Source organism: Phascolarctos cinereus, unplaced genomic scaffold (genome assembly GCF_003287225.1).
Source record: "Phascolarctos cinereus isolate Bilbo 61053 unplaced genomic scaffold, phaCin_HiC Scaffold_9;HRSCAF=440, whole genome shotgun sequence".
Taxonomy (NCBI): domain Eukaryota; kingdom Metazoa; phylum Chordata; class Mammalia; order Diprotodontia; family Phascolarctidae; genus Phascolarctos; species Phascolarctos cinereus.
The window spans coordinates 41,413,103-41,440,060 of NW_027556402.1; the positions used below are offsets into that span (position 1 = coordinate 41,413,103).

Consider the following 26,958-nt stretch of genomic DNA (forward strand, 5'->3'; position numbering starts at 1 on the left):
ACCTTTAGGACTACAGAGGGCGTCCCTTGTAGCTGTGCAGTCTGGCATCACCGAAAGTGCGCACAGATAGGAGCTTCATTTCAGCAGGTGCTGCCAATACTGGGAGCAGGTTCCCATTTCAGGACTGGGTATATAGGGCTGGTTGCGGAGGGCAGTAGGGAGTACAGAGGTATGGATGGGGGATGAGCTACCTCTATTTGCAGAGCACTAAGCAGTGCAGCTAGTTAAAAAGCCTGTAATCTTAAAAAAAAAATAGTAAAGCAGGGCCGTTCTGCAGCCTAGGAAATGAACCCTGGTAGTCAAGAGACACCTTTTTCTTTTATTTTTCTCTTTCTTTCTGTAAAGGGAATCGTTGCAGCACTGCAGGGAAAAAAAAGGCAAAAAAACGATCAGGTCTCTCAGCTGTGTTCTTCCTATTCGAAAGGCAGGAGAGTTTTGAGGAGGAAGCTGAAAGCTCCATGCATAATATAAAGCTCCCCATTCCCTCTTAACCCTCTCCAAGCCTCAGACGTCCCTATTTGCCTGCAGTGGTGAATCTGTCCGTCCGTGTGCCCTTCTTGTTGCCAATAGGTGGGGCCACCATCTCCAGTGGCAGAACGCTACACACCAATTGTCTTTTCTCATTCCTAGGCAACTCCTACTTTACTGTACTAGGGGGAGGGGTGAGGGGCGGCGGGGGAGGAGTAAGTGTGTAAAAGGGAACAAATGAATGTAGTCTCTTTGCTCTTCGACCCTAGCTACAAAGGGAGCCGGGTTTCGACCACTACTGTTATCTCTGACCTAGGGAAGGAGGGAAGGAGGGAGGGAGAGAGGGAGGGAGGGCGGGCATAGAAGATCTGTTACTGCCAGCCTCGCCGGCCCAATTTCTCGTGCTCAGATTCTCCTGGTGGAGAGTTCTCTCAGGCAGTTATCATGCCTGCTAGGAACAGCTCCTTGAGCGCGCGCGGAGGGGAGGGGGAGAAAGAGGGAATGAAGGAGGAGGAGGAGGAAGGATGGTGGTGATAAAATTCAACAGCCTCTTTAACCACGGTGGGAAAGGAGCTGGGAAACTGAACCGACTCACGTTACCAAACCACCTGTTCGCTCGAAAAGAAGCCTTTCCACTCCTTTATAGAAATATATCCCATACCTTCTGCTGTCCAAAAACAATTCTTCAAAGGAGCAAATAAGTACCCAGAGAAGGGTACATAAAATTAAACTTCTTTCCCATCACACTTGTTTTCAGCACCTACTGCCTCCCCTAACCCCCTGATACACATACACCTATCCAAAACCACAAGGACGACTTTCAACAACCCATCGTATGTCAAGATTTGAGCAGCTTCGTTATTAAATAATAATAATAATAATAATAATAATAATAATAATAAAGCAAGTATAAGACGGATGGAGGAGCAAAGGGACATTGACCAGAAGAGGACTCAAGCAAACGAGAAAGGAGAAATAAAAAGGAGAACCAGAAGAGGGGCATAATACAACAGATATATAAAGGTGCCCAATATTCGCAGGAGACCATTCTTACCGATATGAATGATTGAATCCGCAATCACTGAGTCCCAGGTTCGAGACCAGCAGATGGACATAACCAAGAGCAAAGGGAAAACTTCCATATCCTCCTGTTGTATAAGGGTGTGTTTTTTTTTTATAAAAAATCTCTATATTTATATGTGTACAGTCGAAAGAGTTTCAGGTAACGATGGAGTTTAGAGAAGCTTCAAAGAAAAAAAAAATCCGATTGTTGGAGGACAGGTTTGGCAGCCGACGAAGAAGGCGAAGGGATATGAGGACAATTCCAAAACCAGATGGGCTCCTTCGCTTAGCTGTGTCACTTTGAAGGGCTTTTTGGCATCCCCAGAGTTGTTTGCAGTTTGACTAAAGAAATGCATCCAGCCTCGAGTGCCGTGGGGCAGCTGTGGTTATCAAACCAGCCCCATCTCTTGGGCAGGCTGGCGGGAGGGTGGGCGGCGGGGCTAGGGAAGAATCGGTCCAGGTCTAGCCCGATGGCAACTTCCAGCAGCCGGTAGCCCCCGCCCCCACCCCGCCCCTACCCCCTGCCGGATGTTCGATGCCCCTCCTCCCTCAACCAAAAAAAAAAAAACCCAAAACACCAACCTCCACCAAAACAACCCGTGAAGAATGCCTAATTCTTGCCTTCGTTGAAAAAAAAAATAAATCCAATACCAGTACCCGAGGAAGCAGCGAGATTCCTGCAGAAAAAAATTAAAAAGACCGTCGGCCAAGGTGGGGGGGGGGCGGGAGAGGGGGCTCAGTAAACTTCGAGGTAATGCAGATAGTAATGCAGAGAAAATCCCCTTTCTTCGGAAGGAGGGGGAAGCCCAGTTGTCTGGCAGTAATGCCAGGTAGTAGAGCAGGCGATCGGCCGGCTGGCTGGCGGGAGCAGCGGTGTCTGGAGCGAGGCAAAGAAAGCAGCTGGTAGGGTTGCAGGCTTCTTTTGGAGCTTCCTGGCTGGATGGATGCAGCGAGAGAGAGAAAGAGACAGAGAAAGACCGAGAGAAGGGAGCTTGGCAGCTTCAACCCCAGCCTGCACGTTGCCTAGAAATGGATCACCTAGGAGAAGGAGCGAGCGAAAGAGATAACAGTGCCGTCAAGCAGAGGGAGAAAAGAGAGAGGGAAAGAGAGACAGAGAGCTTCTCTCTAATAACCACCTCCTCCCCCTATCTGCAATCCGAGGGAGAAACAAAATAGTGCTCTCATTTCCCGTGGAATCTTCAACTAAGGGGGGGTAGGGCTGGGGGGAGGAGTTAAGGGGGAAAAAAACACAAGCTCGAGAAATATTAAAAAAAAAAATTGGGAAGGCCTTTTAAAAAAGGCTAAAAAACACCTACACGTTCTATCTTGATCTTTTAACCTTGTAACTACAACAGGTACCACTTTTCCAGTTCTTGAATGGAATTAGCCCCGTTGGTGGAAAAATCAGGGACACCTAGCCACTGAGGGAGGAGACCTAGAAAGCTATTATTAAGCTCCTAATTTCAAAGTTTTAAAAGGACAGGTGATGCCAATTACTTTCTAAACTATGTTCTTTTCCCTCCCTCCTTCCCCCCCGTGATTTTTTAAGGGGGGAGGGGGCGAGAATTACTGAAAATCTAAAACATATCAGATTGAAGAACAGTATTGCTTCATTGAAATGCATAACCAAAATATTCTATTATCATAGAAGAGATAGCTTAGTAACTATTTTATACTGATAAAATCCGAAGGAGGGAGTTGCTCTTCCATGGACGGTGATTTGGTAGAACTGAATGACAGCTCTGCCAGACAGAGAGAAAAGGTTTTTTCTAAGCTTTTCCCACACAGTTTAACCACACATAGTACCAAAACCTGGCCTGTATGGCCCCTTCTAGTCTAGTATTTAATTTATCTTCCAAAAAGCTTTATTTGGGGCTTTTAAAAAAATGCAGATGACCCAGGGTCCAATTCAGTAAAAGAGATGGGTAGACATGATAGTACTTAAGAATAATTAGGATCAGAGTTCTTAGGGGATTTTGAAGCTACTTCACCTGCACTTCAATGTCATCTATAACATCCTTTCTGATTCACTCCCACTTTCTTTAACTTCATTAACTCCTCCTCCCATAACTGGACCTTTCCCTCTAGTGAAGACATTATATCCATCATTCTTTAGACCACAATCTAAATGTGCACTCTACAATCTACACACTCACAAGCTCCAATGCTCCCCCTCCCACAATTTGCTTATATTTGCCTTGCTGCACTTGTATATTTTAAACCCTCACTGAGGGTGTAACAAAAGGGGCAGTGAGAGCTGGCTTCTTAGAGGACCTGGATTCAAATCCTTCCTCTGACACATACTGGTTGTGTGTACCTGGACAAGTCATTTGACCTTTCAATGATCTCAGCAACTCTCTAAGTCTTTAAGTTGTAGGGGGAAAGGCCAGCCTACGATGTTTACCTTTGGGAGTTTCTCATACTGGTGGAATCACAGTTCTAGTTTCTATCCCTATTCCTACCTTTCATGCCACCTACCTGAAACACTCTCTAATTCTACCAATCTGTAAGCATCTTTCACAAGCCATAGCTTTTATCAAGTCATCCCATTTACTTTTATAACTAGGATACTGGAACACACACACACACACACACCACCACCACCACCACCACTGCTGCCACCACTACAACAAGCATTATACTCAAGGTACCGGTGTTTTCTTTAAAACATGTTTTCTTTAGTTTATACATCTATGTTTTACACTGGTTCCAGCCTCCTTTTTACCCCTCTTAGAGGCAGTTAAGCATATGCATAGATAGAGCACTAGGCCTGTAGTCAGAAAGATCTGAGTTAAAATCTAGGTTCAGACACAAGCTGTTTGACCCCGGACAAATCATTTATCCTATTTGTCTCAGTTTCTCCAAGGATAAAATGGGGGAAATGACAGCTTCTGCCTTACAGTATCATTGTATACTTAGAGAACCCTAGAAAGTGAACTAAAAAAAGTAGTGGAAACAACTTTAGCAACGTTGCAGGGTATAGAATAAATCCACATAAATCATCAACATTTCTATTTATTACCAGCAAATTCCACTAGCAAGAGATAGAAAGAAAAGTTCTATTTAAAATAACTTTGAACATCTTTTCTATTGTGCCATATTATGGAAATTCTTGTTTTATTCCATAAATTAAAAATAAAATAACTACAAACAGTATAAAATACTTGAGAGTCTACCTGCTAAGACATACCCAGGAACTTATATGACAACAAATACAGAACACATTTCATACAAATAAAGACAGATCTAAACAAGTGGAGAAACATTAATTGTTCATGGGTAGGCTGAGCCAATGTAATAAAAATGACAATTCTACCTAAATTGATTTATTTACTAAATGCCATACTAGTCAAACTACCAAAGAACTATTTTACAAAGCTAGAAAAAAAAATAGACAAAATTCGTCTGGAAGAACAAAAGATCAAGAATAACGAGGTATTCAACAAAAAAAAATAAGAAGGAAGGCAACCTAGCAGTAACAGAATTTCAAATTATGTTACAAAGTGATCAGCATCAAAACAGTCTGGTGTTGACTCAGAAATAAAGTGCTTGACCAGTAGGAATTGATTAAGTACACAATAGACAGGAGTAAATAAAGCAATCTAATGTTTGATTAAACCCAAAGATTAAAGCTCTGGGGTCTAGAACTCTCCATTTGGCAAAACCTGCTAGAAAAACAGGAAAGTAGTTTCGCAAAAATTAAGCATAGACCAATAGCTCACACCATATACCAAGATAAGATCAAAATGGGTGTATAATTTAGACTGAAAGGATGATAACATTATCCATCTAGGGGAGCATGGAAAAAGAAATGTATCTGTCAGTTTTATGGATAAGGGAACACTTAGTGACCAAATTAGGGAAAGAAAGGTAAAATGGATAGTTTTTGATTACATAAAATTAAGAAGTTTTTGCACAAACCAATGCAACCAAATTAGAAGGAAAGCAGGAAAGCAGGGGGAAATTTTATAGTAAGTTTCTATGATAAATGGTCAAAGTATAGGAAAAGGCATTTTTCAGGTGAAATCAAAGCTATCAATAATCATATTAAAAAATTATCTTAATTACTAATAAGTAGAGAATTGCAAACTAAAACAGCTCTGAGGTACAACTTCATGACTATCAGACTGGCTAACATGACAGAAAAGGAAAATGATAAACACTGGAGGGGATGTGGAAAAGTAAGAACACTAACGCACTATTGGTGGAGTTATAAACTGGGAAAATGATTCTGTAGAATAATTTGGAACTATACCAAAGAGCTATTAAACTGTGTATATCCTTCGACCCAAAAAATGCCACTACTAGGTCTATATCCCAAAGAGATAAAAGAAAAAGAAAAAGAAAAAGAATTTATATGTACAAAGATATTTATACCAGCTATTTTTTGTGGTGGCAAAGAACTGGAAAGTGAGGGGGGTGCCCATCAATAGGGGAATGGGTGAACAAGCTGTGGTATATGATTGTGATGAAATACTTATAAGGAATACTTAGAAGAATGTTTCAGAAAAACCTGAAAAGACTTATATGAAGTGATGCAAAGTGAAGTGAGCAGAAACATGAGAAAATTTTACACCGTAACAGCAATATTGTAATGGTTATCAACTGTGAAAGACTTAGCTATTCTGATCAATAAAATGACCCAAGACACTTACAAAGATCTCATGGTGAAAAATTCTATCTACCTCCAGAGAGTGAATAGATGAACTCTGAGTACAGATTGAAGCATACTATTTTCATCTCTTAATTTTAAATTAAATTAAAATTATTTTGTTGCATTTTAAGTTATGAACTGTCCCTCCCTCAATCCCACTCCTTGCTAGAGAAGGGAACCACTTGACGCAAATATGTGTGTGCGTATGTATATGTGTATGTAGGTATATATGTGTGCATATGTAGAGAGATATGTAGAGACATGTATAGATATATATAGACATACATAAGTATAAAACTGTAGCATGCATACTTCTATTTATAAGTTCTTTCTCTGGAAATGGATAGCATCTTCATAGATTCTTTGTAGGTGATTTGAGTATTTATAATACTAAGAACAATTTTGTTGTTCACAGTTCCCTTTGAACAATATTGTATACCACATTCTCTTGGTTTCACTCATTTCACTCCATTATTTTATGGAAGTCTTTCTATGTTTTTCCTAAATCAAATTTTCCTAAAATCAACCTGCTCACCATTCTTATAGCAGAGTAGTATCCCATTATATATACTACAACTCATTTAGCCAATTGATGGGCATCCCCTCAATTTCTAGTTCTTTGCCAAAATAAAGGGAGATGCTATAAATGATTTAGAATATATAGGTTCTTCTCCTTTTTCCCTGATCACCTTACAAAACAGGCCTAATAATGGTATTGCTGGGTCAAAGGGTATGTGCAGTTTTATACCTCTTTAGGAATAATTCCAGATTGCTCTCCAAAATGGTTGTACCATTTCACCATACCATCAATAGTGTATTAGTGTCCCAATTTTTCCGCATGCTGTCTAATATTTGTCATTTTCCCCTTCTATCGTTTTAGTCAATCTGATAAGTGTGAGATGGTATCTCAAAGTTGTCTTAATTTGCGTTTATCTAATCAACAGTGATTTAGAGCATTTGTATATGACTATAGGTAGTTTTGATTTCTTCATTGAAAAATTGCCTGTTCTTATCCTCTGACCATTTATCAATTGCAAAATGACTCATTCTTATAAATTTAATGAAGTTCTCTATGTATTCGAAATGAGACCTTTATCCAAGAAGCTATTTATAAAAATTTCCCCAATTGTCTGTTTTCTTTCTAATCTTGGATACATTGTTTTTATTTGCACAAAATCTTCTTAATTCAATGTAATGAAGATTATCATTTTACACCTCACTCTGGTCTCTATTTCTTGTTTATTCATAAATTCTTCTTCTATCCATAAGTCTGATAGGTAATGTGTTCCATGTTTTTCTAATCTACTTATAATGTCTCCCTTTATATCTAGGTTATATATCCACTTTGACCTTATCTTGGTAAATAGTGTAAGATATTGGTCTGCACACAATTATTGCCAGACTGCTTTCCACTTTTCCCAACAATTTTCATGAATTCTTGTCCCAAAAAGTCAAATATTTACGTGTATCAAAAATGAAGTTACTAGAATCATTTACTACTCCACATTTTATTTCTACTCTGTTCCACTGATCTACCTTTCTATTTTTTAACTAGTGGCTGATAGTTTCAATAATTACTGCCTTATAAAATAGTTTTAGATCTGGTACTGCTAAACCTCCTTCTGTTATATTTTTTCATTAATTCTTTTGAAATTTTGACCTTTTGTTCTTCTAAATGAATTTTGTTATTCTTTTTTCTAGCTTTTAAAATATTTTTTGGTAACCTAATTGGGATACCATTGAATAAGGAGATTAGATGGAATTATCATTTCTATTATATCGGCTTTACCCACCCATGAACAATTAATATTTCTCCAGTTATTTAAATCTGACTTTATTTGTATAAAAAGTGTTTTATATCTCTATAAAAAGTGTTCACGTAGTTTCTGGGTTTTCCTGGCAGGTAAGTTCCCAGGTATTTTAAGCTGTTAACAGTTATTTTAAATGGGTATCTCTTATTATCTTGTGTTGAAGAGTTTTGTTGGAGATATATAAAAATATTGATGATTTATGTGGGTTAATTTTATATCCAGCTATTTTGTCAAAATTATTAATTGTTTCAACTAGCTTTTTAGTTGACTCTGTAGGGTTTTCCAAGTTATCATGAGGATTTATTGCCTCATTGCCCATTCTGATTCCTTCAATTAGTTTTTCTTCTCTTATTTCTATTGCTAGCACTTCTAATACAATATTGAATAATATTGATGATAATTGGCATCTTTGTTTCATGACTGATCTTAGCAAGAAAGCTTCTAGCTTATCCTCATTACAATTAATGCTTGCTTGTGGTTTTAGGTAGATGCTTCTTATCTTTTTAAGGAAAATCCATTTATACTCGTGTTATCAAGTTTTTAAAAATAGGAATGAAATGTATTTTGTCAAAAATCTGCATGTATTGATATGATGGTATGACTTTGTTACTTTTGTTTTTGATATAATTAATCCCTGCATTCCTGGTACAAATCCCATTTGCTCACAATGTATAATCTTTCTGATATATTGCTGTAGTCTCTTAGCTGGTATTGTGTTTAGGATTCTCACATCCACATTCATTATTGAAAAGGGTCTATAATTTTCTTCTCCATTTTTGCTCTTCCTGGTTTAGCTATCAGAACCATATTTATTTCATTAAAGGAATTTTATAGGACTCCTTCTTTGGCTATTGTTCCCAAATAATTTATCTAATATTAGAATAAGTTGATCTGTAAATTCAGTAGAATTTACTTGTAAATCTACCAGGTTCCAGTGCTTTTTCTTAGGAAACTTATTTAGGACCTTTTCAATTTCTTTTTCTAAAATAAGTTAATTTCCTCTTCTGTTAATCTAAGCAGTTTATATTTTTAAGTGTTCTTCAAATTTACTTAACATGTTTAATTTATTGACATAAAATGAGGCAAAATCACCACTAATAATGGCTTTGATTTCATCTTTCCTAGTGATACATTCACCTTTTTCATTTTTGATAATATTGATTTGGTTTTCTCCTCTTATTTTAATCATATTAACTAGTAGTTAGTCTATTTTTTTCATAAAACCAACTCTTAGTTTTATTTATTAATTGAATGGTTTTATTACACTCAGTTTTATTAATCTCACCTTTAATTTTTAGAATTTCCTATCTGGTGTTTAACTGGAGATTTTAAATTTGTTCTTTTTCTAGTATTTTTAATTGTTATGCTTAATTTATTGGTCTGTTCTTTCTCTATTATTATTATTATTGATGTAAACATTTAGAGATATAAATTTTCCTCTGATTACTGCTTTTCATGCATCCCATCCATTTGGATATGTTGCCTCATTATTATCATTCTCTTTTAAAAAATTATTTGTTGTTTCTATGACATTCTTTGACTTGGTCATTCTTTAAGATTAGGTTATTTAGTCTCCAATTAATTTTAATTTGTGATTCCATAGCCCCTTATTATAATATAATTTTATGGCCTTATGATCTGAAAAGGACACAGTTAATATTTCTGCTTTTCTGCAATTAACTATAAAGTTTTATGCCCTAATATGTGTTCAGTTTTTTTTAAGGTACCGTATACCACCGAGAAAAAGGTATATTCCTTTCTATTCCCATTCAATTCTTTCCTGATATTTATCATATTTAGTTCATCTAAGATTCTATTCATCTGCTTGATTTCTTTCTTATTTATTTTTGTTAGATTTATCTAGTTCTAAAAGGGGAAGGTTGTAGTCCTCCACTACTGTAAATTTGATATTCCCACCTGTAATTCATTTAGTTTTTTCTTTAAAAATGTGAATGCATTTGGTGTGTATACGTTTAGTATTGATATCACTTTGTTATCTATGGCACCTTTTATCGTAACACAGTTTCCCAGCTTGTCTCTTTTCATTACATATATTTTAGCCTTAACTTTGTCTGATACCACGATTTCTACCCCTGCTTTTTTTGCAGCAGCTAAAGCATAATAAATTTTACTCTAGCTCTTTATTTTTACCATATGTGTATCTCTTATTTTCAAATGTGTTTCTTGTAAACACATTGCCAAATTCTATCTTTTTTAATAATTTAGTTTATTTTTAATTTATGGAATAAAAACAAGCATTTTCATAACAGTATAATAAAAAGATGATTGCACACGAAACTGCATATCTACTATGCACAACTGGCAATTCCTTTTAAATATTCAACAGTTGTCATGTAAATTTCTTTTTTTCCTTCTCCCCATCACATAGAGATGACCACCATTAGACACAAATAGTCATGTGCATGTCACATACACACATATGTACATACATAATACATATATAATTATTCTATACATACTTCTATTTATCATTTCTTTCTCTGGATACAGATGTGTATTTTTTCATATATCCTTTATAGTTAATTTTGGCATTTATAATAGTCAAAATAGCTTATTCACTCAAAGTCCTTTTTCAAACAATATTGCTCCTACTGTACACAATGTTCTCCTGGTTCTGTTCATTTTGCTCTTCATTATTTCATGCAAATTTTTCCATATTCTTCTAAAATCATTTAGCTCATCATTTTTTATAGCACAGTAGTATTCCGTTACCATCATATACCACAACTTGTTTAGCCATTCTTCACTTAACAGATCTCCATAACTTCCAGTTGTTTACCACTACAAAGAGAGCTGCTATAAACATTTTGGAATGTTTAGGTTCTTTTCCTTTTTTGGAAGTAGACAATGTAGTGGTATTGCTGGGTCATAGGTAGTTTAATGATTCTTTGGGCACAGTTCCAGATTGTTCTCCAAAATGACTGAAAAAGTTCACAATTCCACCAAAACTGAATTAATGTCCCAATTTTTCCACATGCCCTCCAACATTTGTCAATTTCCCCTTCAATAATTTAAGCCAATCTGGTAGGTGTAAAATTATATAGGAAGGTTGTTTCAATTTGCACTTCTCTAATCAGTGACGATTTAGAGAATTTTTTTTTCATATAACTATAAATTGTTTTGATGTCTTCATTGGAAAACTACTTGTTTATATCCTTGGATCATTTACCAATTGGGACTTAACTTATATTCTTATAGATCTGACAAAGTTATTTTTTAATATATTTGAAATATGAGACCTTTATCTGAGTGACTATCTATGAATTTATTTTCCAATTTTCTGTTTTCGTTCTGATCTTGGCTGCATTTGTTTTATTTGTACAAAAACTTTTTAATTTAATGTAGTTAAAATCATCCATTTTACAACTAACTTAGCTCTCTATCTCTTGTTCATTCATAAATTGTTCACCTATCCATAAGTCTGATAAGTAATAAATATATTCCATGTTCTTCTAATTTTCTTGTAATATCTCTCTTTATATCTAGGTCACGTATCCATTTTGATCTTATCTTGATAAATGATGTAAAATATTGGTCCCAGTTTCTAATATACTGCTTTCCACTTTTCCCAATAATTTTTACCAAATAATGAATTCTTATCCCAAAATTATTGTCTTTATACTTGTCAAATACAAGGTTATTATGTTTATTTGGTCTGTAAAGAAATGTATGTCTATTCTGTTCCACTGATCTACCTTTCTGTTTCTTAACTAGTACCAGATACTTTTGATAATTGTTGCCTTTTAATATAGTTTAAAATATGGTACTGCTAAACCTCCTCCTTTCAAATTTTTTTTCATTATTTCTTTTGATACTCTTGACTTTTTCTTCTTCCAAATCAATTTTGTTATTATTTTTTTCTAATTCAGTAAAATAAATTTTGGTAATCCAATTAGGATTTCATCAAATATATACATTAATTTGGGTAAAATTGCCTGTTTTATTATGTTGGCCCTGCCTATCCATGGACAATTACTCTTTCTCCAATTATTTAAATCTTATTTTATTTGTATAAAAAGTTTTTTTATAATTTCATTTATATATTTCCTGCGTTTGTTTTGGTAGGGGTAGTCCGAGGTATTTATACTGTCTAGAGTTATTTTAAATAGTTCAAATTATGGTTTTTAATCCCTTCTGCTATTTGTTTCCATTTTTATGACTAAGTTCCTCCTATTCACATTCTAAATTGTAATTACTAGATTATTTATTTCCCTCCATTCTATTTTTTCTTGCTATTTATCCCTCTCTTTCTTTCTTCTTACCTTCTCCCTCCTCAGATCTATAATTTATTTCTTACCACTGCCTTCCTAATCCACACCTCTTCTAAATCCCTCCCTTATCCTCTCACTTTGCCTTCCTATTCCTTAATATACACACCCTTTTAAAAGTCCTTCCCTTATCTTATACTCTCACCTTCCTATTTCTCTGTAAATTGAGAAGACTTTTATACCCTTCTAGATATATATGTTATTCCCTTTTTAACCCAGTTCTGATGAGAATAAGGTTCTAGGACTATCAGCTCGCCACCTCCTCCTGCTCTCTACCGCAACAGTTCTTCCATTCATGCCTTATTTGTATGACATAATTGCTCCATTTTTACCTCCCCTTATCCAATTTTATTTTTTAGGATCAGCCCATCATATTCAACTCAACTCCAAGCCTTCTATCTATATATTCTCTTTCAAAATATCCTAATTATGGTAACATTCTTAATAGTTACAGATAATGTGTTGCTATATAAAAAATGACAAGTTTGACCTTATTAATCTGTTATAATTGGTATTTCACATTTATCTTTTTTATATCTCTGCTGATTTTTGTTGGTCAGATTTCCTGTTCATTTCTGCTCTTTTTTTCAAGATTACCTGAAAATTCTTTGATGCATTTAACATATTTTTTTCCATACATGATTACACTCAGCTTTTGCTGAGTAAATTATTCTTGGTTGCAAACCCTGCTCAAAGGAGTTCTTCAGAATATCCTGTTCCATGCTCTTTGGTCTTCTAATGTAGAAACTATTAAATCTTGTGTTATCCTGACTGCAGCTCCACAGTATTTAAATTCATTCTTTTTAATTGCTTGTAGTATTTTGTCCTTGACATGGCAGCCTTGAAACTTAGCTATGATCCTCCTGTGAGTTTTCGTCTTGGGAACTCTTTCATCCTGTGATCACTTGGTGACTGGTGGATTTTTTTTCAATTTCAATTTTACCATTTATTTTTAAAACTTCAGGGCAATTTTCCTCAATAATTTCTTGAAGTATAGTGTTTAGACTCTTTCATTTTATCATAATTATCAGATAATCAAATATTTCTTATACTGTCTTTCCTTGATCAGTTTTCTAGGTAATTTGTTTTTCTGATGAGGTGTTTCATATACTTTCTGGGTTTTTTTTCATTCTTTTGATATTGTTTGATTATTTCTTGGTGTTTTTTTTATGAAGTCATCAGCTTCCCCTTGCCCAATTCTAATTTTTAAAGAGGTATTTTCTTCTGGAAGTTTTTGGGTCTCTCTTTCCAATTGATTAACTTTCTTTTCATAATTTTCTTGATTTTCTTGTATAACTCTTTTTTTCCCCTCAACTGCTCTTACATCATTTTTGAAGTCCCTTTTAAGCTCTTCCAAGAACTCTTTTTGGACTTGTGATCATTTTACATTTTTCTTTGAAGGAGAAGTTTTGACAGAAGTAGCTGTTTTGACTTCACTATCTTCTGAGTTTTAACTTGGATTTTTTTTTTTAGCATTATAGTAATCTATGGTCAGGTTTGTTCTCTTTTGCTTACACTTTTTTTTTTGGTGGCTTATATCTTGTCTGTTAACTTTATGTTAGAGTCAAGCTCTAGTCCTGAGGTGTAGGAGATAATGTTTCAGGCTTCAGGTTTTTCCTGCCATTTTTTTCTGAGCTCTGTCTAGGGGCCTGACCTCACATACTTTTCTCCACCCTTGAGTCTTGACAGCAAGATTGTCACTGCAAATACTCTTACTCTCTGCACTCCCTCCTGAGGCTGCAAGCTTCAGTTCCCCTCTCTACCTTGGAACCAAAATCCAGGGATTCTTCTCTCTCTCTGTAGAGACCACAGGCAGCAGGGCCCTACCCCTCTGAGACCACATTCACCATCACGTGCTTGCTTCTCCTCAACCACAGCCACAGCCACAGCCTGGAACCATGTCTTTTCAGGACACCTGGACCTCAACTCTAGCACCAGAGGAAGGTCCTGCAATCTTCCCCTGATCAACATTGCCCGTGGGGAAAAAATTCCTGAAGCTGAGACTTCCTCTGACCCAGCTGGCCTCAGGACTTGTTGTTGATTAATTCATGTATCTACTCCAAGGTACTAGCATTTCCATCAGGTCAGACAACCACCAAAGGAGGTCAGGCCTTTCCTAAAGGACAGATCCTTGGAGCAGATATTGAATCAACAACAAGAAACCCAAGTCCCAGGTTGTGGCTGTGTGAGAGGAAAAGTGAGTGCACTGTGGTGAGTATGGTCCAAGAGGGTTGGGACCTTGCTGACTGTGGCCATTGGCTATAGAGAATAGAGTCCCTAGATTTGGGTCTTGGGTAGGGGATGAGAGGAAGCTTGCAACCTTAGGAGGGACTGCAGGGAGTAAGAGTGTTTTTGGTGACAGCCTCGCTGGGGGCCCTGGTCTAAGGCTGAACAATTGCTATACCCCAACTTTTAATTATTTCTGCCACACTAAAGTTCACTTTGAGGCATCATTTTCAATTGTTTGGGGGGAATTTGATAAAGCCAGATAACTTCCTGCCTTATTCTACCATCTTCCCAGAATTCTCATCTCCTGCTTTACAAAAAAAAAAAAATTAGCTAATATGGAACATATTTTGTATGACTTCACATGTATAGTGGATAGCATACTACTTGCCTTTTCAGTGTGTGTGGGAGGGGCTGGAGGAAGAAAATTTGGAGCTCAAAATTTAAAAATAATTGAAAAAAGTGTAACTATGATGTTTGTGTAATAAAAAATAAAAACAAGAAAAAAGCATCTTGTTCTTTGAGATATTAGTTAATAATAGCTTAAACTCATCATGTTTGAAGAAAGACCTAATCTCATCACTGGTCCAGTTCTCTTCCTTGTCTTTAAAAACTAAGCTACTATTGCAAAATAAGATATATATGTCACTTCTGTGAGCTTAATCTGTGTACTTAAAAAAATAATAATTTTCTAACCTGTTCAAACATCTTTCAGAGTTTCAAGAAGGTTTTAAACCAAATGTGAAGATTATAAAAATGAAACATTGTGCAAGTGATAAGCTTGCAAGAACAACTTATAGACAACAGGGACTTTTGACATTTTGAAAATTAAGTTTGATATTGAAATTTCAAAATTTGAAAAAAAAGAATTTAAAAAATTTTGAAATACTGACCAAATTTCCACTGAAACATTTGTATAACTGGTGAATGAGATTGAAAAATGTGTATTATAATTTAATAAATGCAGTTAAGAAATGCCCTCTTCTATGTAAATTGTGAGGTGTTTTTTTTCCCAACTATAAGAACCATTAAAACCAAATATCTAAATAAATTGAATTTGAATGAATGGCTTTTTGACAGAGTGTTACCAAGATTTCAAAAGACAATGAAATACATTAAATCATATTGTCCTGTCTTTTATCGAAAACAAAAAAAAGTTTTATGCCATTAAACAAAAATATCCTGAATATTATGCCATTTAATTATATGTTTTAAATTTTAACTTTTCATGCATATTTAATGTACATAACATACAGTGTGCACCCCAAAATCATCAAAGCTATTAAAACTTTTGGCACATCTTTTATTATTGCAGTAGTTCATGTAATTATACACACAAACACACATATGTGTATAAATGTATATGTATGTATTTGTGTGTATAGGGGTTCACATTCAAATATTTTTAATGATGTTCATGACCAATAAATTTTGGAAACTCTTACAATAAGGAACAAAGGCATCACAAATAAATTTTAAGAGGCTGAACAATAACAAAGACATTCTTGTCTAGAGCATAAAACAATAAAAATAATCATCAAGAAAAGAAACATGAGATAAAGATACAGACCTAAAAGGGGATTTAGTAAAGCCATCATAAATAATAAGTGGGTCAACTTTACAAAATGCAGGAGATGCAGCTGAAGCAATGATTAATTGAATCTGTATTTCTGAAAATATGTTAACATCTATAAAAGGAAATAATGAACTGAGAATTAAATCTTAAATACTAGAGAACCAGCAAATTAATAATACTGAAGCCACTATGAGAGGAAGACTCTAAATTGGAAATAAAAAGACTGCAGAACTGATAAACTAAAGTATTACTGTTTTCTAAACTAACAAAACTAGGGGCAGCTAGGTGGCACAGTGGATAGAGTATTGGCCCTGAAGTCAGGAGGACCTGAGTTCAAATCCCGATTCAGACCAGACACTTGACACTTACTAGCTGTGTGACCCGGCAAGTCACTTAACCCCAATTGCCTTGCAAAAAAAAAAAGGAAAGAAAGAAAGAAAAGAAAAGAAGGACATAAACTAACAAGACTGGTAAACTGATAGATAGTGACCTTCTCTGCAAATTATAGTTTTAGTGAGTTGCCAAGAGCCCTGGGAATTCAAGTGCTGTGTCAATATGTAAGAGATGAGACCTGAAGGAAGGTTTCAGGGCAGCCCTCTCTCCATTAAACCTGCAGTATAGTGAAGTCAGAATCCCTTTATACTCTTAAAAATAACTGAGGACCCCAAAGAGCTTTAGTCTATGTGGGTTATGTCTATTAATATTTACAATATTAGAAATTAATTGTGATAAAAATTAAATGTTTATCAATTTAAAATAACAAACCAAATGCATGTAAACATAAATAATGTTGTTTTATCTAAAATAGTTATATTTTCTCCAAACAAAAAAAAATTTGGTGAGAAAAGTGGCATGGATTTACATTTTTTGCAAATCTCTTCAATGTCTGACTTAATAGAAGACAGCTGGATTATCATATCTGCTTCTGCATCCAATCTGTTGCAATGTGTTGTTTTGGTTGAAGTATATTAAGAGAATCTGTCTTCACACAGATATGTAATTGGAAAAGGGAGGATTTTAATAGGCAAACAGCATCTTAGTACTATTAGGAAAATCATTTCGACCTTAAGGACCCTCTGAAAGGTTTTCAGAGATGCCCAGGGGTCTATAAACCACATTTCAAAACTTCTCTAATACCACTTCCCATAACTAGCTAATTTGACCCCTCCCAAGTACAGAAGGAAATTAAATTACCAAAATTAAAATAAACAAGTTGAATTCACAGTGACTAGTGAAAACAAAATAGATTATTAGAAACTACTATATAAAATTATATGCTTGAAAAAATGAAATTTTAATAGAAACAGATGATTTCCAAAAAAAATAAATTGTCCAAATAAATGAAACAAGAAGTAGAGATTTAAATGCTTTAGTCTCAGAAAAATAAATTGAACAAGACATTAAGGAACTATTTAATTGGGAGAAGAGGAGGGTGAGGGAAAGAAATCCTTAAAAAGGACAAAATTTACACATGAATTCCAACAAATATTTAAAAACCAACTAATTATTCACACTATATTTTCCCAAATAACTAAGAAGGCCCTCTACCAAATTCCTTCTATGAGATCAATTCAATCATGATACCAAAACCAAGTAGAGATAGAACAGAGAAAAAGAAATATAATTTCACTAATGAATATTGATGCAAAATTTTTAAATAAATCTTAACAAAAGGACTACAACAATATATTAAAAATAATCAATTATTACTATGTTGAATTCATACCCAGGGACACAAAACTATTTTAACATTAGAAAAATATTCATATAAACAAAATATTTAAATAATTTTAACAGTAGATACGGAAATGGCATCAGTAAATTTTAGTGTTACTTTATGTTGAAACTCAAACAAAAGCATGGTGGAAGATACTTTATTATCAAATAATATACTACGTATTACATACACATACAATATTTATTTCTCATAGACATATTCTTCTCTCACTTAATTTTAGTTTTATATTCTCTCTTGGTTTACTTCCCACCTACCTTGTCATTCCTTTTCCTGCACTTTGTTCCTCTTTTTTATGCTTCTGCCCACTTGCCTCTTCCCTGTTTCCTATTCTCTTCTCTCTACACTGTATTCCTGGGTGACCTCACAATCTCAAGGGGTCAGTTATCCTGATAAATGTCAGATCTGTAAATCTAGTTCTAGTATCATGTTGACTCCAGGGCCCCATTCCAACTGCCTGCTGGATGATTCCATCTGCATGGCCTATAAACATCTTAAGCTCAACATGTTTAAAAAAGAATTCATATTTTATTAAAAGCCTTCCTGAAATTATCTATTTGTGTTAAGGTTATAAAATCAATGAAATCCTGTAAGTTCATAAATTTAGCATCGTCTTTGACTCTTTTCTCTCCCCCACCTCCCATTCTGATTATTTTCAAAGTGTCATTAATCTTCTTTCTACAACATCATTAACATCTGTACCCTGTTCTCACCTCATACAAGTTCTATCCTGTTTCAGGCCCTTAGTACTTCTCATTAGACTACAGCAATAGTTTCCTAATTAGTTTTCCTTCTTTTGGTCTCTCTTTTCTGTAATATATCTTTATCTTACCTGCTGAATGGTATTTCTAAAACATACATCCAAGCATGTCACTTTAGTGGTACCTTATCTATGAGATATACATATATACATATATATGTATACATACACATACACATATATGAATATATAATATATTAGAATAATTATATAGCACATAGGAATATACACTATCTAGGAAATCAGCTTCCTCAACTATAAAATGGGAATAATTGTATCTATCTCCCAGGGTTGTTATGAGGCTCAAATGAGAAAATATTTGTAAGAAACCTTAGTTCAGTATGTAACATATAATAGGCACTTGAATAGATATTTGTTTCTTTCCTTCCTTTTTTTCTTTCCACAGTATATTATTACTCCCCCTTATGCATTCTATTTTCCATTTAAACTATTCTTATACATGACATTCCATCTCTCACCTTAATGCCTTAGTACATGTGGTCCCCTATATTTGGAATGAACTTTCTCAACTCTGCCTCAGAATTTCTTCAACTTTCTTCAAAGCACAGCTCAGATGTCAACTCCTACATGAGACCTTTCCTGACCCCACCACCCTGGTTCTTCGTACTCTCGTATTCTTAAAATTACTTTAAAATACTTTCTTCATACTTTGTACATAATTTTGTGTTTTCTTATCTGTACAGTAATTATATTCCCCAAGAACAATGTTTTGTTGTTGTTCAGTTGTATCCAACTCTTCATGAGCCCATTTGGGATTTTCTTGGCAAGGATATTGAAGTGATTTGCCATTTCCTTTTCCAGTTCATTTTACAAATGACAAAACTGAAGCAAACAGGGTAAAATGACTTACCCAGGATCACATAGCTAGGAAATGTCTGAGGCCCTATTTGAATTCAGGTGTTCCTAACTCCAGGCCCTCTGTTTTATCCATTGCACCACCTACCTGCCCCTAAGTAGAACATAGCATCCTTTAAATCAGTCTTTTTTTTAAAAGTAGAATTTACCACCCTTTTTTAAAAAGACTATTTTGTTTTTATGTTTACATATCAACACTTAGTACATACTAGGTGCTTAATGTTTGCTGAATTGAATTCAGCTACAAATATATTTTAAAACATTAAAAATGAATTGCATTGCTAAATGACAAAGCAACGTTGGCTTGTATTTTTTCATAAAAAAACAGTTAATCAGAAATATAAAGTTGCATGTAAATGTAAGTAAAGAGCTTTATTACTGTAAAATGCATCATGTTAAAAAAAGAAAGAATAGTAAGCACCTCCTTTTTTAAAGCAGCAAGATGATACAGTACAGAAAGCACTGAGCCTAGAATCAGGATTATTTGAGTTCAAATCTAGGCTCAGTACTTACTAGTCACTAGCGTGGTTCTAAGGTAATTTAAATTGTCTATGTCTCAGTCTCATCATCATGAAAATGAGGATAATAATAACACCTACCTTCCAGGGTTGTGAGGATCAAATGAGATAATATTCATAACTTGCTTTACAAAACTCAAAAGTGCTATATAAGTACTAGATTTTATTTTTATCCTGGTTCTAATTATTTTAAATTTCACTTTAGGAAATGTGAAGAATTTTCATGCTTGATCTAATGACTAGGCATATTTTTCTGTGTTTAAGCATCTTATATGTCAGCCCACATAATCACTTAAAAATTTTTTTCTTTTGTTTTGTCCTCATTTTTGTTTACGCTTGGAAATATTCCCAAAATTATTATATGTACAAAACAAGAATTTCTTTTGGATTCCTGATGATGCCTAATGTGCTCCCATTTATTATCTGTTTGATGTTGGGGAAAAGACTCTCTCTGGATCTCAGTGTCCTCATCTGTTAAATGAATGAATCAGACGAATTTACCTCAAGGGACCCTTTTTCTTTCTTCTTATCATTCTAATAAAGTGAGGGTTTTAGTTTTAGTTTTATTTAGGAATCAGATAATGACAGATTTGATTTCTCATTTTTTAAAAAGATTAATTTGATGTTTAAATAAAAACTCAGTTTTCAAAATCTGTTGAGCAATATCAGAAAAGATACTAAAAAATCCAGTCTTGAAATCAGTATTGTGCTTCTATTAAAAGCATATAATTATATGAATTATATGAATATGAATTACATAAAATATTATGTTAGAATTCATTGTGATTTATGAAATACAGGCATAATCCACACTATTATGGAGCAAAGTCTTAATAAGGCAGTCCTTTTCTATCTCCAGATACAGCAATTTTGGAACCTAGCTGTTAATGTCAATTTGAGACGCTCATTTCACAATGTTATTCAGTGAAATGAAATTAATTTACTTTTACTACATCAAACAACATGTAGGACACAAAAATGGATAAAGGCTAAGAAAAACAACTCAAGCAAAATACCCTTTCCCAAATATTTAAATACAAGTATTTCAATGACTGGAGTTATACTACAAAAGGTTATTGACTGGAGGGGGAAAACTAGCTTTACCAAGTTATTCCTAGAAGTACTATTTGCAATAACAACAAAAAAAGAACCCTGAAAACAAAACCCCACTTGGAAACACACCATCAATAATAGGATAATGCCTGAACAAATTATAATAAATAACTGTAATTAGAATACTTATTGAGCCCCATGGCAATTATGAAAAATTCAAAGAAATTTGGGAAAACATGTGAAGTAGTGCAAAACAAAAACACACACAAAACAAAATATGAATGCTATCAACAACTATGTAGTTAAAGACATAAGTAACAAAAACAATTTCATGTATGTAGAAAAAACAGTTTGAAAGGATCACGTAAGGATAAATTGGTCCCTAGTATATTAAAATTTACATGTACAACTTTTGAGTAAATAATAGAACTATTGGTAAATAATAGAAGTTTGTAAATATATGCTGAAGCACTCGATAGTTCTTAGCTTTTCAAAAAAATTATATTGCAGTGTACATCCTTACTCTTCACTTCGTATTAGTCTCATTTATATACTAGAATACCTGTACTCATCAGTGGAACTTAAAAGGAAATTCTCCCTCCATTCCTTGAATTAGTCCTGCCATTGATCTACTTTTGTTTTTAAGTTTGGCCTGTAAATTTTGTACTCAGTTTTCCCCTTAATACTTGCCATTTCTTATATTATGCCTCCTAATTAGATTTTATATCTTTCTCTTTTTCCCCTTAATTATGCCAGGATGTTCCTCCATTGCACTGGCATGTATATGGTTGTTTCTCCTAACATAAAGGAATCTTTACTGTATTTAGCATTTAACTAATTCTACATTAGCATTTCTAAATATTTAGTGTAGCCTATTTTTTTTCCCTTTCTACTACTGACATACTATTAAAGTTGAGTTAAGAGAAAACTTTTTTTATTGTCTCATAGATAACCCAGAGATGGTTTTCTAGGTCGAGGGAGCCATTTGCACAAGTTATGGAACTCAATTACATGCTGTCTCGATTCTTTTGCCTAGAAGACGAATTGACAACTGACATGGAATAATCAATGAAATGCAAAAAACCTTTGGAGGGAGATAAATGTCACCGTTAGGGACAATAGACCCTTCCTCTATTCAAGCATGTCTCCACAAGATGGCAGTCATGCCTGGTACAAATGTAATCTTTGTAAGTTATGAGTATTGTGGAACTTAACAATTCATTACACCCTAGGAACCAAGCATATTCAAATCAACAACATACATTGTATTTTAAAGTCTAAGTCATATTTTTAATGATATGTTAAAAAAAAACTTTCATAAGAACATAATAATCAAATGCTATTCTGTTTAATTTTAACATTTTAGTATTTTATAGTATTTAATATTTGCTTTCCTCACAACTTCTCTGACTCAAATAACAATAGAAAAACCCAAATAACACTTTTCTTTCCTATGTCAAGAGGTCATTTAGATGATGCCAAGCAGGAAGATAATGGCAGACAGGAGGCAGTGACCCTTGAGCTGGTGATGTGGAGGCAGATTCCCTGCAACTCATCTTACCCAAAGAGTTTGAAACAGCAGAAACACTTCTAAATTCAGAAGTCCTCATGCTAGAGGATCAAAAGAAACTGAATGACAGTGCAGAGGATGAGCAATAGTGCTCAGAGATCCTCATGAAAACTTTAAATTACACTCAATGTTGTAGTCCCTTTTTTTTTTTAAGACAAAGAATCCATTGCTACTGTTTGGAATCTGTTGGTCCAGAAAAAGCTCCATAAATTCAAGTTAGTCTGTTTGGGGACCTTTTGTCCTGAAACAGCAGAAGAGACCAAGGTTCTGATTCTGTGTCTGGATGGTCAATTTGAAGATTAGGAGCTTCACCAGATTCCTATTGATATTCAGCAAAGAGGAGTTAACAGAATTAGTATCAGAGACCTAGACCTCCACTGGAGACAGAAAGGAAATTTTCCTAAATTCCTCTGAATCTCAAAAGAACTCAAACTCCATCTAGAGAGAGTGCAGAAAATTGGTCAAAGTTAGTTGAGCCTCCTGAAGACAAGGCACTGCAGAACAGTCTTTCATCAACAACTAATTCAAATTTGTGGCCACTTAGAATTCTGATGTCTCTGAATATTTGAGATGAGGGAAAAGCCAGGAATGCCATGGAATCTTAATGGGATTGTAGAATGGTTTCCCTTAATGAAAGGTTTCCAAAGGAGGCAAGTGGACTACCACCTAAATGTTTGTGTAATTCTCTCTGTTCTTTTTCTTAGAAAAAAAAATGACTAAGCAAGGGTGGGGAACCTGAAGCTTCAAGACCACATGTGGCCCTCTAGGTCCTCAAGTGCAGCCCTTTAACTGAATCCAAACTTCATAGAGCAAATCCTGCACTTGAGGACCTAGAGGGCCACATGTGGCCTCAAGGCCACAGGTTCCCCACCCAAGAGTGAAGTGGAATTTAGCAGGTAAATGCTTATGGCATAGCATTGACTACCTCATATCACTGTATTTGGCACTCAGTTTGTATTCACATTTCTGGTTTGAATTTCAGGCTTATACTTTTTTTTTACCAAGATTAGAACATAAAAATAGCATAAGTTTAAAAAGAAAGTTGATTTTCATCTTAATGATAGAAGGAAAAATCAAAGTGAATGTGTTCTTGAATGACTGAAAATTTTAAGGAACAGGAAAAAATGCAGCTCACAATCTTGAATCAACAGGTTGTCAATTTGACCAAGAAACTCAGAGACAAAAAATAGGAAAAAGACTGACAATCTTGGGATATTATCTCTCTATGGCATCAGCTCAAACAAGCCTGAATTTAAAAGGTCAGAATGCACCTTAGAATATCCTCAAGGCTGTAGGTTTTTGAAAAAAAGAGGGAACCTTATTGGATTTAATCTTATTTGACAACTGACCTGGGAAAGAGTTCTTTCTGAGCTTAGGCTAGTACTGGATCCTGATATTACATACCATTCAATTCAACATAGTCCGGCAATATTGCAAGCAGGTGTTTAGGGAATTTGGGAGAGAGAGTGGGACTTGATGCTGGTTGTATCATCATAGTAAGCTAAGTTCGGGACAGTTTTTTCTTCATGCCATAAATTCTAACATTGATTTCTGAAATGACATGGAAATCTTTTTTTCTAATTGTTTCTCTTGTCTCCCAAAATGTCTTGTATAAATTGGTCTAATCACAGAAAATAGGATTGAGTGGATTTTGTATTGGATAATGAGTTAATTGTGCAATTCCTAAAACTTTCTCCAGAATATCAAATTATTTTTCAATAATGTCACAAATGCACACTTTTTATGGAATAACAAGAACTTTGGAGTAATGCAGATTCCTCTTTTATGTAAATTATAGGGTGGAGAGCATTTCAGGAGAGAAGTCACTGTCTTACTTAAACTTTGCGTATCTCTTGATGCCTACTAAGTTGCTTTACACCTAGTGGGTTCTTTTTTTTTTTGCTTTTTTTTTTTTTGGTGAGGCAGTTGGGTTAAGTGACTTGCCTAGGTGTCTGAGGCCAAATTTGAAGTTAGGTCCTCCTGACTCCAAGGCTTGAGCTCTATGCACTGGACCACGCAGCTGCCCTGTAGGAGGTCCTTAAATGTGAAATTGAAAGGAAAAAAATCAACCAAATGCTGCTTCCACATATCAAAAAGTCAATCCAAGAAACTTACCAAGTTCTGTATCTATGAGTACAAGCAAAAGTTATTCTAGCTCAGTGGTTCTTAAGGTTCTTGTTCAAGCCACAGTGCTCATATTATGAGGTATTTTAGCATACAGATTGTTTAATTTGTTAACAAAGAAGAGTTCTTGAGTGTTTGGATCTCCAGACCCATTGCCTGGGCCTTAAGATTCCTCTACCTTTCTCTCCACTCTCCCTCTCCCCCTGGCCAACTCCTGACTCTTCATCACTTCCCATGGAATCATAGTCAATGGAGCTTATATTGTAACTTCAATTTGAATGACAGAAAACAAACTACATCTGGGAATGGGGCTGGGAATCTGAAGGCCTCTGTACATTTGAAAGATATACGGAAAGGGTGAAAGGACTCTAAGAAATAGAAGCATGCTCATAGATCGTTTTTGAAACATGGTCTTATTTAGATAATTTTTCAATCAAAATTGGAGTTAGAAATCAAACAGAATTGTTTTTGAACTTAATTTTGAGAGAAAGGTGAATTTTTATAAAGCTTATATCAGAAATTTTACAAGGCAATTCCTTGGTGAGTCATGAGTTCATCTCTATTTAACTCTATCTTCTACATTTTGGTTAACTAGACTCTTACCTACAAGGCCTGGACTACAGTTTGGGGCTTTTCTCTGTATTGGTTGTTTGACCTTGGACAAGTCACTTCTGCCTCTCTGAGCCTTAGTTTCTTGTTGCATAAAAAGAGAATTTCATTTGCCTTGCCTATCCCACCAGACTAAAATTGATAGGATGTTCCCCTTACGTTTTAGCTCTTCACAATCTGGCTGTAACCTTTTGTTCTAGATTTCTCCCATGGCTTCAACTCACAGAGACTCAACAATCCAACCAAACAGGCTAATTCGCTGTTCTCTGTAGCTGACACTCCACCTTCTTCATCTGCCTTTTCATAGACCATCATCCATCTCATACTTGTTCTCTCTGTCCTCACCTACGAGCATCCCTCGCTCCCTCTAAGGCTTAGATGGCCTCTAACCTCCTCCTTAGATGCTACCCCCTTCCTTAAAAAACTGGTACTATGCAGTAACTTTGGATGTATTGTATCTTCTTATATGTGTTCATAGTATTCTCTCAATAGATTATTAGCTCCTTAGGGGCAGATACTGTTTTGTTTCTGTCTCTGCATGCTGAGTGCCTTACACGTAACATAGTCACTTAACATACACTGAACTGAAAAGGTGATTAGAATCTGAGACACTATTTTGTGATTCTGACTTTTTTGTTATAAAATATTAAGGTTTCATGAATGTCATCTATAATTTAAGAATTAACTTTTTTCTTTTTTTGGGGGGGGGCTAGGCAATGGGGTTCAATGACGTACCCAGGGTCACACAGCTAGTAAGAGTTATATATCTGAGGCCGGATTTGAACTCAGGTCCTCCTGACTCCAGGGCTGATGCTCTATCCACTGTGCCACCTAGCTGCCCCCGGCATGAATTTTTTCTACAAGAAATTAAACATTCTGTGTTTCATGGGTAAAACCTACATAATTTACTGACCTGATGAGATGGCTGGTCCATTCTGGTATGACATCCTGTAGCTGGTTGTAGCCAATATCTGATACACCAGACAAAAGCAAATGGAAGAATAACGTGATAACTATAGTAAATAAGTATAGGTGTAGTCACTTTTTCTCTCTTTTACAATTAACATTTTACTTGAACTATCAGGTTTTATTCTTAGCTTCACTTGCTTATCCATAACCATTTATGATAATGAAGTTTTCTCTCTCACTTAAATACTATATGCAAATTTCAGTGACTTCCAGAGGCACAGACTGTTTCCCTGTGTGATACACTGCATAGCACATAATTTAAAAAATTAATTTCATACTGTTAATTCAAAACATAATGTCCTTTATTTTAAGTGTCCTTGTATTTTTTCCTCTTAAAAGTTTTTTTGTTTTTTCCAATTACATGGAAAGATAGTTTTCAACATTCACTTTTATAAGATTTTGAGTTCCAATTTTTTTCTTTCCCTCCCTCTCCTCCCTCCTTTCTTCTTCCCTTCCCCCCCCCCAAGATGGCAAGGCTATACATGTGCAATCATCTTAAATATATTTCCATATTAGTCATATTGTGAAAGAAGAATCAAAACAAAAGAGAAAAACCATAAGAAAGAAAAAACAAAAGAGAAAATGCTATGGTTCCATTTGTATTCAGACTCCATAGTTTTTTTTTTTTCTGGATGTGGATAACATTTTCCATCATGAG

The 26,958-nt window shown here is 34.9% G+C and overlaps 1 protein-coding gene and 1 pseudogene across 2 annotated transcripts in view; one reads left to right on the forward strand and one right to left on the reverse strand.

Moving 5' to 3' along the window:
* Positions 1-2,018, reverse strand: part of GRID2 (glutamate ionotropic receptor delta type subunit 2) — a 1,695,829-nt gene extending 1,693,811 nt beyond the window's left edge. For both annotated transcript variants that reach the window (XM_021008407.2, XM_021008405.2), the window contains exon 1: positions 1,523-2,018. In XM_021008407.2, coding sequence (XP_020864066.1) covers positions 1,523-1,610 — 88 coding nt within the window. In that variant the 5' untranslated portion in view covers positions 1,611-2,018. The remainder of the gene's footprint in view (positions 1-1,522) is intronic.
* LOC110223086 (DNA-directed RNA polymerase II subunit RPB4 pseudogene) lies at positions 1,881-23,012 on the forward strand (annotated as a pseudogene).
* The last annotated feature ends 3,946 nt before the right edge of the window (positions 23,013-26,958 follow it).